We start from the raw sequence: 16,922 nt of genomic DNA, 5'->3' as shown, positions 1-16,922 counted from the left end.
ACAGAGGCAAAATTTCCATCCAGAACACCACATCATCCTGGAAATATGGGCAGAATGAGTGTATTATTAGCAGGAGGCATTTGTTGCCAGGAGGGTGAGCTGGGGCAGACTTCTATAATGGCTAATCATGCAGACAGGGACCCGGACAGGCCGGCTTCCTTTAAGAGAATAGACTCCCAGAGTGCAAATGTGCAGCCTCCCAAATATGATTATACTGCACTCAAATACACTGACTTGTAAGTTTATTAGCTAATGCAATCTGGTACAACAACTCTGCAATAAAGCCTTCCATAGTCAAGCTTACAGTTAACACTATGCATGTAAATGGAGTGAGCAGATACAAAAATCTAAAAAAAAAAAACAACAACTTTCAACATAATGATATCAACTATGATAATGACAGTAGAACAAATTTAGTCAATTAGGTTTGGCCGAGGTCCCGTCATGTGTTTATGTATTTTTACCTTCCATTGTTCACTGGGCGCCATGCGATGTCCATAGCATGATCCATAAAAAAAGCCCGTACATTGGGGAGAACAAGATGCCGCATTGATTTGTAGTTCACATGGCAGTATTCGATGGTAAATTCATTTTATTTTAATTGGATTTTCAATTTGGATTTGGATTGATAGTTATATCTACAGCAGCATGCCTTTGCATGTAGCACAGGGAAGGGAACATTTCAACTATAATTTGGGGATCAAATAGTTTTGGTGGAGGGAAAAAGTTGGTCGATAAGCCACAATATGCTGACCTTAATATATCATATATCATATCATATAGGGAAAATCATATAGCAAGTGTTTCGGCCTAGCATGCCATGTCTGATTTAGTATGCAGCTCCAAGACCAGCCATCATCGCAGACTGTGATGATGAATACACAAAGAACAGACTAGAACTGATGTTATAAATGCTCTAAATAAGATGATTCAGATGTGAAAGGCTACGAGTACTGACTAAAAGCCAACATGATCAACAAGTCAACATGAACACCACTGTCATTATAGAATGACACTGATGATCTTTTTAACAAAATATATAAAATTCCTGTTTCTGTACTCGAGTTAAATCAAAAGCTCCTCATTGGAGTGTCTAATCTGTTTTAAATATGGACAGAGGCAGACAGTGTTGATCTATTTCAAAAGCCATTCATGAGGACAGGGATTCCAGTCAGTGATCAACCTCTGAAGCTTGTGACCTCTGTCAGATACCTACAAGCACTTCTCCTCATCTCTGTCAATCTGAGCCTCTTCCATAAACCACCAATTTTCATCTTCTTTCATACATACAGTGCGATGCAGCACCACAGTACATGGTCCCTTTGTAGCGAACCCTGAAGCTCCAGTATTGAGGGCAGAGGGTCCCTAGGGTGGTTGGCTGTGGTTGTACCCAACCCCAATGCCAATATGTGACTACAAACACACACATGTACACACAGTGGATATATCATATCCTTGCCTACCTGCTTCAGTGTGTGCATTTGTTTTGCTTTTCATTTGCAGGAGTTGCACTGCTTCTCTGGCTGATATGTGCCCAGTTCTTCATTATTAGGCATTGAGGAGAGGCAGCAAGAATTTCTGAGCAAAACCAACGTTCCTCGAAGTCCAAATTTGTCTCCAATGCTATGGCAATTCATCACAGGCGGCAAGCTTTACACTCCCCACAACACACATAGACGTACACACAAAAATACAGATAGCACTGAAAGAAAGCAAAAGGGAGCAGATCAATCTATTGCAACCTGCAATGTGTGCCTTCATGTGTAGAACTCCGTTTGACTCCAACCCACAAGAACATGAAACAGTTTGTGAGCCTCAGGAGGTGAAGAAAAAGAAACCCACTCAGATCTCCCGCCTCAGGAATATATGGGAGCAAAAACAGTCCAATTTTACACATCAATCAGAAGCAACTCAGACAGGCCGAGACGGAAAACTGCTTCACAGAATGTAGACAAGAGGTGCTTTCAGACAGCCTAACACTGAAAAACATAACACATATTTATATAGTCACACCCACATTCTCACAAACTTAGTGGGGGGGTGGGGGGGGTGGGGTGGGGGGGGGGGTAGAGATCAGACATGTCACATGGATAGTAAAGGAGGAAAACATGGCAGAGGAATATTAGTCAAGCTAGTAGCTGTGAAATGGGTTTGAAACAGTCATTCAGCTCGTGAAAGGTGGTTTTGAGTAGGACGTGGTGAGAGAACAAAGACTAGTGAGAGGAACGGGACAGTGACGAGTGGTATCCCAGCTTTGGCAGTAGAGCTACTGATTGGTGCTTTGATGTGCACAATACGCCTGCCTATTTCTATTCTGCTGCATCTGGGATCAGAGCTCTCATGACAGGTGTGCAATGTGCACAGAGCCTTTTCGCTTTAACTTTCACAAAAAAAAATGAAGACACTCTCATCAGCCAGTCTAGGCCTCACTGATGTCTATTTAAAGACTAGGAACAGTGTCTACCATGTTCACATTCTTCATGGCAGCTCTATGGTAAGCTCCAAGTCCCATGTTCTAGTAGTGAAAGAAACAGGAGCTGAGCCAAATGATCTCTTCTATGAGGTGTGTGGCTCAAATGTCCTCTTCTTTAAGGAAAAAAATGTGTGGAATTATGTTAGATGTACTAATGTAAAAAATATAAGTGAGACCAACAAAAAGATAAATGCACAAAGGTGTTTACCACAAACAAAAGAATAAACTCTGAAAGGTGAACCTCTGGGACTTCAATCACCATCTATTTAATCAGAGCCTGTTCAGACTGGCATTTTCTATTGTCTGGACACGCAGCCTATCTGTGCACTGATGTCTACCCTCTATTCGGACCCAGTCTAATGCCTCCCGCCACTTCACTCAACAGGATGTGGCACTTATCATCAGGACAATGACCCGGTAGTAGCTGAGGTGGTGGGCCAGAGCAAGGCAAGAAATAGGGTCAATTGGGCTGGGATGGAAAAGTTAAGGAGAGAAAATCACATGCCTGAGTACAATGAATGCAGGCCAACCATTGTGTTCCCTTGGACACTTAGAAGGCAAATGGTGCAATAAGGCTAGTCAACCCCCCCCCCCCCCCCCCCCCACCCCTCAACTGAATACCCTCAGTTCCACTTGAGTGATATGTCAAGCAGCCAAGCCATTGACAAGATAATAAAAAGGGATGTACAAATGACAGCCAGCACCATAACTAGCTAATAAATATTGTAATAGGTCACCTGTAATTAACCTTGCAACAGTTTAATAAAAAATACTCTATCCATCCATCCATTTTCTATACCGCCTATCCCTTTCAGGGTTGCGCCACCATGCTGCCCATATATACTCTACTGTATATATACTTAAAAAAAACAGCCTTTGCTATCGTGTGTTACCAGTGGTACCTTAGGTAAGGTGCACACAATAATGTATCATCAGATCAGATAAATCTTGTGATAGATTCATATATTCATAGAGAAACCTCATAAAATGATCATTTATCCATTAGAGCAGTTCTCCATCTGGGAGTCCAAACTCCCACAAGGTGCAGTGACATCAGTCTAAGGAGTTGCAAGAGGATAACCACAACAGTAAAAAGGAGTCCACCACACAAAATTGTTTACTTTTGAACCTTCCCCTGATGTTTGTCTTTTTTTGTTGCAATATAGTGTATAGTTTTATCCCTCTAAGTCAGCCAGTCTGAGAAAATTACAACTTGCGGGTATGCAGTCTGTGATGAGGGATGGTAAGAGGGTATTGCTTTGTGTTAAGAAGTCACAGACAGAAAAGGTTTGGAACCAATCTGTTAAAGGCAGTCATACAGAAATTTTACTATTTATATTTTCTGCACTCTGTTGCAGGATGTTCTGGTTGTACAAATTCTGGGTGAAATGGATTTCAAATAGGAATCAGCATAATGATGGGCAAATGATGCTGCAAAGGAAAGAAAAAAAAAAAAAAAAAATCTGAAATCTAAGCCAGTACAAGAAAACCTGATCAGTCCACCATGACTGATGAATAATGCCAGCGCCAGGTGCCTTTTGTACATCACATGTACATCACATGTACATCACATGTACACACTGTCACATTGGTGGCCCCAAAACACAGGAAGGCTTAGCACTACACACAAAAAAATAGCAGAGCAGAGTCAAATTACAACATTGAGCCCTAACAGTTTCAAGAGTAACCGTACCCACACAAATAATCTGGCTTGTACTACCAACTAGTGGTGACAGCATGCCTTTTCTACGTCCTGTGCAGCACTGATGTGCTGTGGCACAACAGTACCACGTAACAACACAGCTGGGTTCAACATAAACAGACTTATGAACAAGGTTGAACAGACTTGCTTTAACCTTTCACACCATAGAGGCCAGTGCAGACATGTCTTTGATTCGACCAAAATCTCATGTGGGCTTTTTTAACAATAAACTGGCATTGTGTCAGGTCCAACACATTCACACCTCATGGAACACAACACAACAGCACTCCGTGGACATTGGGACATTGTTAGCCCTGTTGCCCACAGCAACACAGGGAACCAGGCCACTATCACCCTCAGTGGATTCTAGCAGATCAATCCCATCCAAATTGTGAATTGTCAGAAATGCAAACTATGTGAGCGCCATTATAATTCTAGTGCATAATACAGAAGGCATTATTTTGCCTATACTATCTAAGAAATATCTCATTAGAACATACAGTATCTCATACAAGCTGCTGCTTTGAATTTTGTTTTTCTCTCCCTCTGTTTCTTATGCCCCTCCTATGTTTTTTAGCATCTTTGCATGCAGGGTTGCATCTCTAGCCGTTCTATTTGACGTCTTAATAGTTCATCGCTTGTAGCCATGTAGGGAATGTTAAATAAAGCTCTGATGTGTAATTTGTCGCTCCACAAACATTCTCGCTCCCGGCCTACCCTGGGAGTTAATGCAACAGATTTGTCATACACAAGCCAGGCACAGCTAGAGGAGGAGGAAAAAACACCTATTCAATCTGAATTTCAATCTCGATAGGGCTCCATGCAAATGCTTGCAAGCTGATGCTCCTGCTCTTTCAGGCTGCCTGAACACAGTGCAGATGACGAAAACAGGCTGCATATTATAGAGTAGGTGGTAGAAGCCTGACTGTGGCAGGTAAAAGAGACAGAGGAAAATGAGAAGGGAACTGGGAGATCCTCACATTTAAGGAATACGTAAGTAGGCAAAGCCAGAACCAAACTAAATGCAGATACCTGTAGCAAGCAAAGGAGCTAAAATCCATTTTGATCATTTCCTCCAGGAAACCCTCCCCCTTCCTTCCCCTGTCTCTCATTGCTGTGCCCTTCACCATAATGTGGATATGCAGCCTCTCTGGGGCTTTTTAGGGAATTGATGGATAATCAGATGATTACACAGAAAATCTCCATTGAGGACAATCCTCCCTGACAAACAAAGAGAAAGCTCTTTAGTTAATAAATAGGCTGAGAGACAGACAAAGTGAGACACAGAGTGAGAGACTGTGTGAGAGAGAGAGAGAGAGAGAGAGAGAATGAATAAATCCTGTCCTGGTTTGGCAGCACAATGCCAAAATCTGTATCACATATTCATTTCATCCCAACAATCTGTGTGTATGTATGTGTGCATGTGCGCGTGTATGTCATACATTGCCAGAAACATCACTTCTTGGGGATGTCAGTGAGTTTGCCTTTAGCTTTATCTTAATTTGAGCGTATCTAAATAAATTTCAAGCTCTAGGCATATTTGTATAAGCCTTTCTGACAAAATTTGGCTGAAGTTTTTTTTTTTCTCAGGATTTCCTTATTTCTGAACTACTTTTTTTTTTAAGAAAAGTTTGCAGTGAAACACAACTCAACACACAAGCGCAAGGGAAAGAAGCCAAAGCAGTCAGTCTGACTGAGTTTCAGACAAAACACGCAATAGTCGTTCAAATTCACATAAGGGCACAAATGTACAGCACCAACAAAAACTATGCAAGTCCCTTTTTATTGGTTTACTACACTGAAACAAAGTGGATGGACGGTTTTTATCTTTTCTCTGACACTTAAAGCCAAAGTGAAAACAAAGGGATCTAAATTCCACATTTTTGACTAAGTAAGCGGTCACCTCCTTCAAGCTATTATTTAGAACAGGCAGCAGTGACAGCATTGTGCCTATGTGGACAGGGTATTGCCATCTGGAAACTGGAATTTTTGCCCCATTCTTTTCTCAGACTGTCTAGTTGAACAGCATCTGCACGTGAACAGCCATTTTCAAGTCCTACCACCAATTCTTGATTTGATTGTGGTTTGGATTCTGATTTGGCCACCCAGGGGCCAAGACACAGTTCTCTTAAAGAGTGAAGCAAGGTTTTGAGTTATTTTCTTTGTTTGTTTTTTATGGATTTCTCTAGATTCTGCTGCATTAATTTTACCTTCCACACACAGTTCTTCCAGGTCCCTCTGCAGAGAAGCATCCCCACAGCATGGTGCTGCCACAAGCCTCCCTGATATAAACACATTAATCCATATAACGCTGGCCTACTGGTGGTAGTTCATTTTTTGGCTTTAATCCTGTTGCTGGTATTTTCAGATAACCACAGCATGACAGAGGGTGAGATACAGGACATGTTACTGGACTGACATACTACCAGGATCCTGTTCATTAATTTCAACTGGACACAGCCCTTCATTTGGATGAGCCCAGCACTGTAAAACTTCAGGGGCTCTGTGACAAATGGTGACAATTGAGCAATGTTCAGAACAGAGTAAAGGAAAATGGGAGAGTTTGTATTATGCTTAGAGGGGCCTTGGTTTGGCTAGATAGTATGCCCACAGCAGTACTTTGGCCTGGATGGAGCATGGTGGCTCTCGACTTGCACTCTAATGTCTACAGGAGTGCTACAGTGGCTGGCATCGTCATGTTAGCTATAGATGTTGGTGCAGGGCTGGGACTGCCAAGCTCAACTGCTCTGCCAGCCCTGGCGTTGGTATTGGAAGTGGGTCTGGAGGCTGCACTGTTGAACAAGTATCTGGCATCAGTGTTGCTCCAAAGGGGAAGGGAAAAAAACAACAAAAAAACAACTGGCAGTTGGAACCAGATGCTCTAGCATAAGGTAGATATTTCCTTCTTCATAGATTTGTCTGAACATGCCTGGTAAATAGTGTTATCAATCTAGCAACATTATCCCCGAGGGCCACAGCAATGGACAGTGAAAATAACATACTGGTTATGTAGAGGTCTTCATGAAAACTCCTCAAACATCTACTGAGAATGCAAACATGCTTTACAAAGGACTGGCTGAAATATAGGCAAAATTGAAATCATACGTCTATCAATACAGGATTCAATCACTAAAATTATTCACCCAGCGAAGGCGAACATCAAAAGAGACTCAACATGTTTTTGATAACAAAATGCCATATTTTCAAAGCAAAACCAGATGCCTCAGCCTCTACGCAGCCCGGCATTCTCTTATCAGTAAGCAACATATTGATCATAAAGCCTGAAAACGTTTACACTTATTCTCAGTAACAGATGATAACAGTTAATCTTTAACAAGGTACTTCTACTCACCAGCTCAGACAAAATCTGTGCTACTGGCATGGAAAAAGGAGCTACATGTAAGCAGGTGTTTAGACCGAAACTGTGCGAAAACAATGCGTGGGGCCTGCTTTGCACCCTGATTCATTCAGTCAAATAATTGAGGGTTTTATTTTCACACAGGGCTAATGTTGGTCTTGATGTGGTGTAAATCATCTGAGACATCTTCCCCACATGCTGTTTATATTTTTAAAGTCAGTGGATAAGAAAAAATGAGTAATTAGGATACAGTTTTTAAGCCTAACTATTTGTACATGTTCACTGATTTTTTCTTTAGTCTTTAGATTCACACTTTATTTATTGCAAACAAGGTGACAATTAAGCATCTGAACACTAAACCTTTTGCTTGTGGCCGGGTTCAAGACTTGTGTCAATATGCAATAGTAAAACTTGATGTAAAGGTATTAAAGCCAATTTGATTGTGGACTTCATATCAAACTTACCAGTTAAACCATCACCCTTTACAGACTTTGGTGAAATGCATATTGGGTATTGCGTATGTATTAAAATGCTGCAGCAAAACAACTTCAAAATAATCACAGAGGTACTTAAGAACCTTAGTATAAATAATAATTTCCATCCATCCATTTTCTATACCGCCTATCCCTTTCGGGGTTGCGGGGGGCTGGAGCCTATCCCAGCTTCAATGGGCGAGAGGCGGGGTACACCCTGAACCGGTCGCCAGTCGATTGCAGGGCAACAGATAATAATTTGATAATATTATTATTAGATTTTTTTTTTTATTTAAAAATGTAGAATTAAATGGGATATTGTTGATTTTAGCATTTAATTACTGAAAATGCGGTAATGAAAGAACAAGAAAGTAATAATAGGTATAGACTTAAGTATTTCAACAAAAGAAAATAAGAAAAACATTGAAACTTTCCCATCTTTAACACCTGAATGCACCATGAAGTCCCTTTCCCCTAACATCTACCCACCAATGTGGCGGATAGCCGTCCAAGATTCACTCGCTAAATGGAAAATCTACTCACATTTGGGGCTTGGTGGGTGTTAATTCCAGACCCTCGCTCTGCTCACTCAAAGACTGTAACTCATTGGGAGAGTTGTGGTTTTAGAGGCTGTCCTTTAACCAAGTCACCCGGATTAAAGGTCATTTTAACGGTTGTCTATCTTTTGTATTATAGCAAAACATTGAAACCCTACAGTCCTGATGAATGTTGTTCTGGACTGGCCTTGTGCTCTGACCTCACAAGAGAGGTCAAGCAAGAAGTGAATTTCTATTCTTAGATCAATAACCAATCAATAATCACAACATTACCTTTAAGTTCCAAGGTTGAAATTTGCACGGTGCTACACAATGAATAACCTTGCCTTGTTAAAATCTCCAGACATCAGTGAAAACAACACAACATCAGTGTTGCCCTCATAACATTACACATTGTGTTTTACCATGTAGTACACACTAGTATGATAATGTATTCTTTTTCTATCTGGGAAACTAAATTTAATAGTTTAATTGGTCAGAATTAATATAATTTTGGGACTGACATGAACTGACATATTTTTTAAAAAAGGTTTTTTAACACAATTGACGATTTTGCATTTAAATTATCTGTAGCATTACTGATTTTACATGCTTTCCATGTAGATGTGGGTTTTAATTTTCCCTAAAGATAAACACTGCATTGTGAGAAAATAGGCGTCTCCTCCAATCCATTAAATGGGACTTGTGTTTTCTTGATAAATGAGAGTCACTGTCTCTGAATGATCTCTTACACCATTTGATCCCAGATTGATTTAGCACACAGCGCCCTGTAAAGGGCTTAATGATGCAAGCGTTGACAGGCAAAGCAGATTGAACGGTCTCTACCTGCATTGACTTCCAGCAACCTCCTCTTCTTCTGCTGTCTCTCCTGCTTTTCACGCTCTGCCTTCTCCTTTGCCGCCCGTGCTCTCCTCTGTTTCTCCTCCGACTCCCTCTGCTTCAGGTTCTCCTTCAGTGCTTGCTGTGTGGGGAGAGAAAGTGCGAAAGTGAGAGAAAGGCAAAAAGAAGGAGAAAACAAGACGGATTGCTAAATGGGGTTAATTACAGTAGTGCAGAACCTGTCAAACGCAGAGGCAGCTGTCAAACCCCACAGATGTCTTTATCAGGCACCATTAAAGTCGGATGAAGTTAGCTTCTAAGGTGTATTGCACCCTCCTCGTCATAGCAGACACAAACAAACTTGATACCAGGCACTTCAGACACTAGAGATCCAAAACGGTGATGAAACAATGTCCTGAAAAGAAGCTGCTGGACTTAAAATATTATTTTCTGTTCTAATTTTGATTCTTTCTTGCACATTAACAAAATATTTATTTATATTTTTAGAGATTGTCAAGATTTGGTTTTAATATTTGGCCTGTTCTGCTTTTTTGCTCTCTCTTTTACATCCCTGGTAGCATCACCTTACGAGATAAAGCAAAGATAAAACTGAAAAAATGTAAGCATCAGGCCACTGTATGTATACAGGATGTGTTGGGGTCAGTGAGACAGCTTTTTCCAGTCAGCTACTAGCAGCTGAGCTCAAAAGCAATGCCAACAACAGAATAATTCAGTTGTAACAGTGTGTACAGTAGTTGCTTATCTGAAAGCAGCTTACAGGTGCTGCTGTGTGGGTGGATGTGACGTTGATGTCTACCACACTACCTGAGGATCAACTGTTGATCAACAATAATCTACTTAAAACCATTTGAATTTGTCAGAGTCTGACAATATGATACCAAAGTCGAATGCTAGATTTGAATTAAATCACAAGAATACTCAGGCAACTTTTGTGTATGTTCTGATGAACCTAAACATGAAATATGATTAGGAGATCAAAATGTGTTTATGGTTTCATACATGCGGCTTAAAAAAAGTCTGATCAGTGATTACAGTTACTTTCTTGCATTTGTATTATGCACAGTGCAAATTAGAGTCATATGCCTTTAGACTTTCTCTTCATCATTCCAAGGATTTGAACAGAAGCGCTCCTCCTGTACTTCTGAATAGCAATCACTACTCAAAAAATTGAATAAATGTGTGGAGATACCTCTGTTAAAAGCAAAAAGACTGCAAAAATGAATTAGTGATGTTCAAGCATTGTGAGAAAACCTTTGAATTGAATGACTGAAATATTATATAAAATCATATCCACATAGTTCACCTGCATTTCAACCACAGGCACCAAGTTCCAGTTTTAGTGTCTGGGCCACAGTCCCTTCCCCTAATCTACTGCATTCTTAGAGATTGGTTGGCATGGAGCATCACTTGTCATTCACTGTTCAAATACAAGTCTGGAGACTGGAGGAGCTTATACAGCAAGCAAGCATCAGTGGTCCCTATTTGGTCCTGGGACAGGAATGTCTTTTAATATTATTGACATTTGCACAAGCTAATATAACCAACTTCTAAACCTGTCACAAAATGTCATTAATCCAATCCTGGCTGTCTCTGAAGAATTATTTTATAGGTATATTATCTACTACATCAACAACTACAGGTACAGGCTCTATAATGTCCGTGCCAAAGAGTTGTTAAACTCATGCGATGGTGCCGATAGCTCAAAAATCCCACAGCCAGGAGACATGCTGCATATGATTTAACAGAGTGCGAGCATGATTGCCATCCTGATCAATAGCAAGTCACTTAAAGCAAGGAAGTCTGGGCTTTTATCAAACACCCACCTCCTCCTTGTCTCCCTTCCTCTTGCATGATTCACACAGCCCAGGCTTGACAGGCAGGTCAGTGAAAGAATAGTAATGCCAAATCAACATGAATGGACACACACACACACACACACACACACACACACACACACACACACACACACACACACACACACACACACACACACACACACACACACACACACACACACAGTCGTGTATACATAATTTATGGGGACAATACATAGACTTACATTGATTTTCTCGAGCCTTACCCCAAGTATAACCAAAACCACTACTTGCCAGATCTTAACCCTTATCCTAAACTTAACCTCACCTTATCCTTAAGCCCAGTTTTCATCCTAAAATTTAAAGATTTACATTGTGGGGACCTGCATTTTGATCTCATAAGGAAGGTGAGTCCCCATAATGTGACAGTGTAAACAGATTTAAGTCCCAACAACATAAGGAATACATGGCGCATGCACACACACATACACACACACTACGAAAACTGTGAAGTATATGGAAAACTTCCCACAACAAAGAGGGGCAGTTTCTTATTAAAGCCCAATGACAGATTCTCATTAAGTCTGCCTACGTGTGACATTGCTGCAAATGATATTGTCAACTTGAATTCGAAGCAAATAAGCATAGTCGACTCAAGCATCAGCAAGCCACTTGAAAAAGAGACTCAAATAAAAACTAATAGTACGGGTGGAAGAGTATACAATAATCACAGTTTGACACGGCTCCACCGCTCTTACCTTATACTTGAATCCTTTGTTCTCTATAGCAGAGAGGGGTTGCCTATGAGAAGTCAAAAATACTCCTACTGTCGGGTGTATCCTATCTACAAGATGCTTCACAGTTTTCTTATTGATAAACAGACCACAAGGATATGGTGATTCGTTGGCAGCTTAACAGGCATATATAGATTCATTTAAACTGACTCTCATAAAAAGACAAAAGCAGGCAATGACACTGATGTGTGCCGCTCAGCAGCTTTATAGAAATTCAGGAGAAGAGGAAAGTGCTGAAGAAGAGACGAAGGGCTGGATGAATACCAAATGACTGAAACACACCGAAACGATTCAGAGCTCTATTTTTAAATGAAACCAAGTCCTCCACAAAATTAACTTTGATTTGATGGAATGAAACTGTCGGTTGCTCGTGGCAACCATTGGTTCACAAATGACTATATTCTTGGTGGGCATCCAATCTGGTAAATTACAGGCAGAGAGAATTAGGAAAAAGAAAAGGGAAGAACAAGAGTACTGACACGTAATACATTTTCAGCAATTAAGTGATCGCAAGCTACAAGTAGACAGCTGTGATGGATGATTAATGTGAACTTAGTCAAAACTGTGACACTCTTTCCACTCTTCACTATCAAGCAGCTCTCTCATTAAAAAGTCAAATTCAATTACTAAAATGGAACGTAAACACACTCACACTGTAACAACCAAATAGAGCTGTCGCTACCCTCAGCCACAAAAGTTTACACAGGCGGCAATCGAGTTATTGGCGAAATCAGTCATTTTACAAAAGCCTCGTAGGCTGGATTGGTGATAATGTTTAACATATATTTTTAAACTGAAAAAACTCGTTAAAGATGTGTGATTAGTTTGTCTTTTGTAAACAAAAACAAGGTTAAATATCAAAATGTCCTTTAAACCGATGATGCAAATGACAGCTGCACTTTGATATTAACAAATGTAGGCCAATGGTTTTACAGATAATCTAAGTTTGACTGAAGGGTTTGTCATTTCATTTCATAGTCTATAGCCCACAGCCCCAAAATAACTTTTTTCACTACTGTCCCAAAAAACTTAAATGTTGCTGTTCTTTATTTTGTTATTATTATTGACAGTCGTTAGTGACATAGCTCACGTAAAACACTTTGTAATCAGTAACAGCTACATACACCTTTTTTGTAATCAAAGTACCTCAACAGTGTACTTCAACTAACAGAGGTAAAGTCGGGAGATCATAAAAGTGGGCAGGATACATCACCTATTAATTATTGATGTCTGTACAAAATATTATGCCAATCCATTACATAGAAGCTGAGATTCCACTGAATAAGTGAAAACGTTGAGCTGCTGGTGTTACAGATGATGTCAGACAGTCACCAAAGCCATTAGGACTCATCCTTGAGGGACCTTGAATATTTGTAGCAAATTCCATAATATCCATCCATTGTGAGGATTTTTCGTTTGAAAACAACTGCATGGTGGCATTGGAGGAAAAGTCAGGGCATGGGAGTCGTAGGATTCATGCTCTGGGATCATGAATGCCTGTACAAAATTTTGCATCCATCCATCCATCCATCCATCCATCCATCCATCCAAAGGATTTTGAGTTTGGTCTGAATGTTGCTTGCATGGCTGAGAACAAGTGGTGGATGGTTCCAATAATATGACTATGCAGATCCACAGAGAAAGTCTGCAGAGGCAAAATGACATCTCATTTAAACCTGAACCCTTCGCTGCTGCCAGCAGCCCAGGAAAACAATGATTAGTCAATAACGGGTCAATACAACAAGTGGGCCTGTTTAAGACAGGATCACTCTTAAACTTCACAAAGAGAGTAGAACACGAAAAAGAGCAGCTAAAGAACATTACATCAAAACATCCTTGTTAAAAAAAATTGATATGATCACAGCCAACACAAAAAGGCCACGCTGTCTTCTTCAATCACAGAACCAATTTGCATTATGAGAAAAATAAAAGGAAAAAAAGAGTCAGTGAGGACATTAACTGAGCACAGCAACTTAAAAAGTTCATTTAAAGCACAGGCAAGGTAGGTTTGACCTGCTTTTAAATCTGAATTCAATATTGAAGGAAAGAATTATCTGAATACTGAAAAATAAAGAGAACTGAAGGAACATTGATTTTGAGAGATAGTGAAGAAGAGCCTGAAACTACAAAAAGAAGAAGAGTCATGTGAGTTTTGCCATCTGAGAATTCACCTTTACTGTAATGTTAAGCTGAAGGAAGGGGGGAGAGAGGGAGAGACAGAGAGAGAGAGAGAGAGAGAGAGAGAGAGAGAGAGAGAGAGAGAGAGAGAGAACCAGCTCTCTGAGGAAATTGCCCTCCACCCTCCTTCATCACTGCAGGTTTGCTTCCCCCCTCCTCCTCTCCTGGATGTCCGCCATTAGACACGCTCAATTGGATTCCTGTCAGATGTGCGGCCTCGCCCTGGGTCTCCTTCCTACGGGTGACTGAGCATGCTGTAGGTGTGTGTACGAGTGTGTGTGTGTGTGTATGTCTTTGTGTGTGAAAAAGCTAAGCAGCTTTCCCTATAAAAAATTGCCAACACAAAATGACATACGCACACAAACAAACGCGTGTGTGCGAGCCAGCGAGCATGCGCACATGCATGCACGCGCGCACACACAGTTTAAGTCTCAGTTCACATCAGGCACTGGTCTAGAGACAGTGTGCACCCATTAGCATGGGCCTTGGCACAGCAGGGTAAATGCTGACACAGATTTGACCGAGAGGTTACGGTGCTGAGATTTACTGTACGCCTATGTTCATTGACCTCGCCTTGGCTTCTCCCAAGATATGTCTGCGTGATGTGACCATTTGAACGAATAGCTGAGGGTGTAAGCTGCTTACACCTTGACCTATCACGGGGGAATAAACAGCTGCCTTGGGAGTTTTGACCATATAATGCTAGTCTTTATAACACTTGGCTTGTTCACCTCTCACTGGCACAGTCATTAACAGTTATGTTTGGTCAGGACATAAAGGCTAGTGCAAAACTCAAGCTTGAAAATGGAGCTAAAAAGAAAGGGATTACAGCTACAATAGAACGCATTTGCAATGGTGTATGGTATATGTTCTTGTCATTGCTATTATTATTATTATTATTACTATTATTATTATTATTATTATTATTACTATTATTATTATTATTATTAACTGGCCTTAAATTAATATATAGAACATACGGGGGTAGGAAATCTTCTATTATGGCTTATGTAATTTCATATCACTCTAACTGTATATATCATGATACAGTAATTGTTCTGTAACTGAATTAAGAAATGGTTTAAAATAACCATATCCTGTCTGATTTTCTGAATTCAATTTTATAACAGGTTCTTCTCCCTCATCTTGTGTTGACTGGGATGTCTGCTTCTCAGTATTTACAATTTCACTTTCATCTTCAGTGTTGTCTTGTCACTCTCCTCTTCTGCGGTGGTTGGCAAATGAGCTTAGAGGTGCATTACTGCCCCCAAGTGTTGCTCTCATGTCAGGCGAGAACGTGGTAAGCAGCCAAAATCATGACCCGTCGCGAGGTAGCTGGATTCGCTCGATTTGCTATATAGACCTCAAATATATAGCAGAGATACGAAAGGATAGCTCTTTCAGTGGAAACAGTATTCCCAAATCTCTACCGGGGACACATTTATACAATTGAACAGTATATATCATGTAGCCCAACCCGAGAACATACCGAGGTGTTTATCATTCACTATAGGTATGATATCTGAGTACAGACAGTGGTGAACTGGCTTGTGGCTATTAGCGCAAGGAACAGAACCACAGCACAGCGAAGTCCTGGGATCAATAGCATAAGAGAAAGAAAATAAGAAACAGAGGAACAGCCAAGCTAAAATCAAAGCATCTGGGAGCCTTTTTTTCTGACTGTGTTTCTCTGAACCTGTGAAGACTGTCTAAATACAGATTCAGTCTCAAATTAGACACCACATACAGCAGCCAGCACATCACGACATGTGTGAGTATGTGAATTTGGTACAAGAAAGGAAGAGGGCAGGACTAATGAAACATTTACACTTCAAGGAAAAACTTTGTATATCAGATTGAGCTGTAAGTAAGGATGCACATGGACGATCAACCTTGCCAATTATCGGCTCAGTTATTCAGCATTTCAGAATTTTTATGCAAATGAAGATGAAAAAAAATTTAAAAATGTACTACTTTGGCTCTGATACAGCCTCCTCTCTGTCTGTAGTCACCACACTGCACTCTTTCTCAATGTCCCGCCTGCAGCAACCGATTGGTCACACATAACAAGTAATAGCCTATCAACACTGAAGGCTACTGTGCCACAGACGGGCATAGAGGAGCGCATTCACAGACTGGAGGTGCTCGAGGCGGTGAGCAGAGCTGCATTTCAAAAGAAAGGAAGCAGATATTGTTAAAGGTGCACTAAATATCACAATCTTGTGATATATTTCTGTGATGACATGTATGCGCAGTTTCCCAGTTACAGCACTGAAATGCCAAAAGTTGTAGCCATAGCAATTTATGAGAAAAACAGAAGCCATCTCACTGGAGAGCATGCTGAGAGCTTTCTGCGCCACTGCTTTCTGCTGAGTTGGGACTACAAATTGAGGACAGGGACTATGAGAGAAACTCTGAGAGACAGATTCAAATTTCAATAAAAGATTATGTTGTATTAGTTTTATTTAGTTTAACTTTATAAAACCATGGTTGATTCATTGACTTAATTTTAATTGCAATATCAATCAGTTATCGCTCTCCTTGATTACTAAGTAAGAATCAGTTGATCTCTAGTATACAGCATTCTTTATTTGTGCACAATACGCAGGAAATCTACATTAGACACACAAGGGTGTCACTCAGGCAGGCAGACAGGATTTTAAGCTTTAGATTTTAGGAGTACAAGGCTTTGGAGTACACGGAAATCTAAAGCATAACTAATGACTATGCAGA

At 40.5% G+C, this 16,922-nt stretch overlaps 1 protein-coding gene across 1 annotated transcript in view; it reads right to left on the bottom strand.

Moving 5' to 3' along the window:
* Positions 1 to 16,922, bottom strand: part of LOC139335032 (protein diaphanous homolog 3-like) — a 161,588-nt gene that overhangs the window by 50,372 nt on the left and 94,294 nt on the right. Inside the window, exon 26 of the mRNA XM_070968415.1 lies at positions 9,389 to 9,524. Within this exon, the coding sequence (XP_070824516.1) occupies positions 9,389 to 9,524 (136 nt within the window). The remainder of the gene's footprint in view (positions 1 to 9,388; positions 9,525 to 16,922) is intronic.

The sequence above is a fragment of the Chaetodon trifascialis genome, chromosome 1 (genome assembly GCF_039877785.1).
Source record: "Chaetodon trifascialis isolate fChaTrf1 chromosome 1, fChaTrf1.hap1, whole genome shotgun sequence".
In the NCBI taxonomy this organism is placed as follows: domain Eukaryota; kingdom Metazoa; phylum Chordata; class Actinopteri; order Chaetodontiformes; family Chaetodontidae; genus Chaetodon; species Chaetodon trifascialis.
Note: the sequence above shows the minus strand (reverse complement) of the source record. Positions and strands in the feature narration are given on the sequence as shown.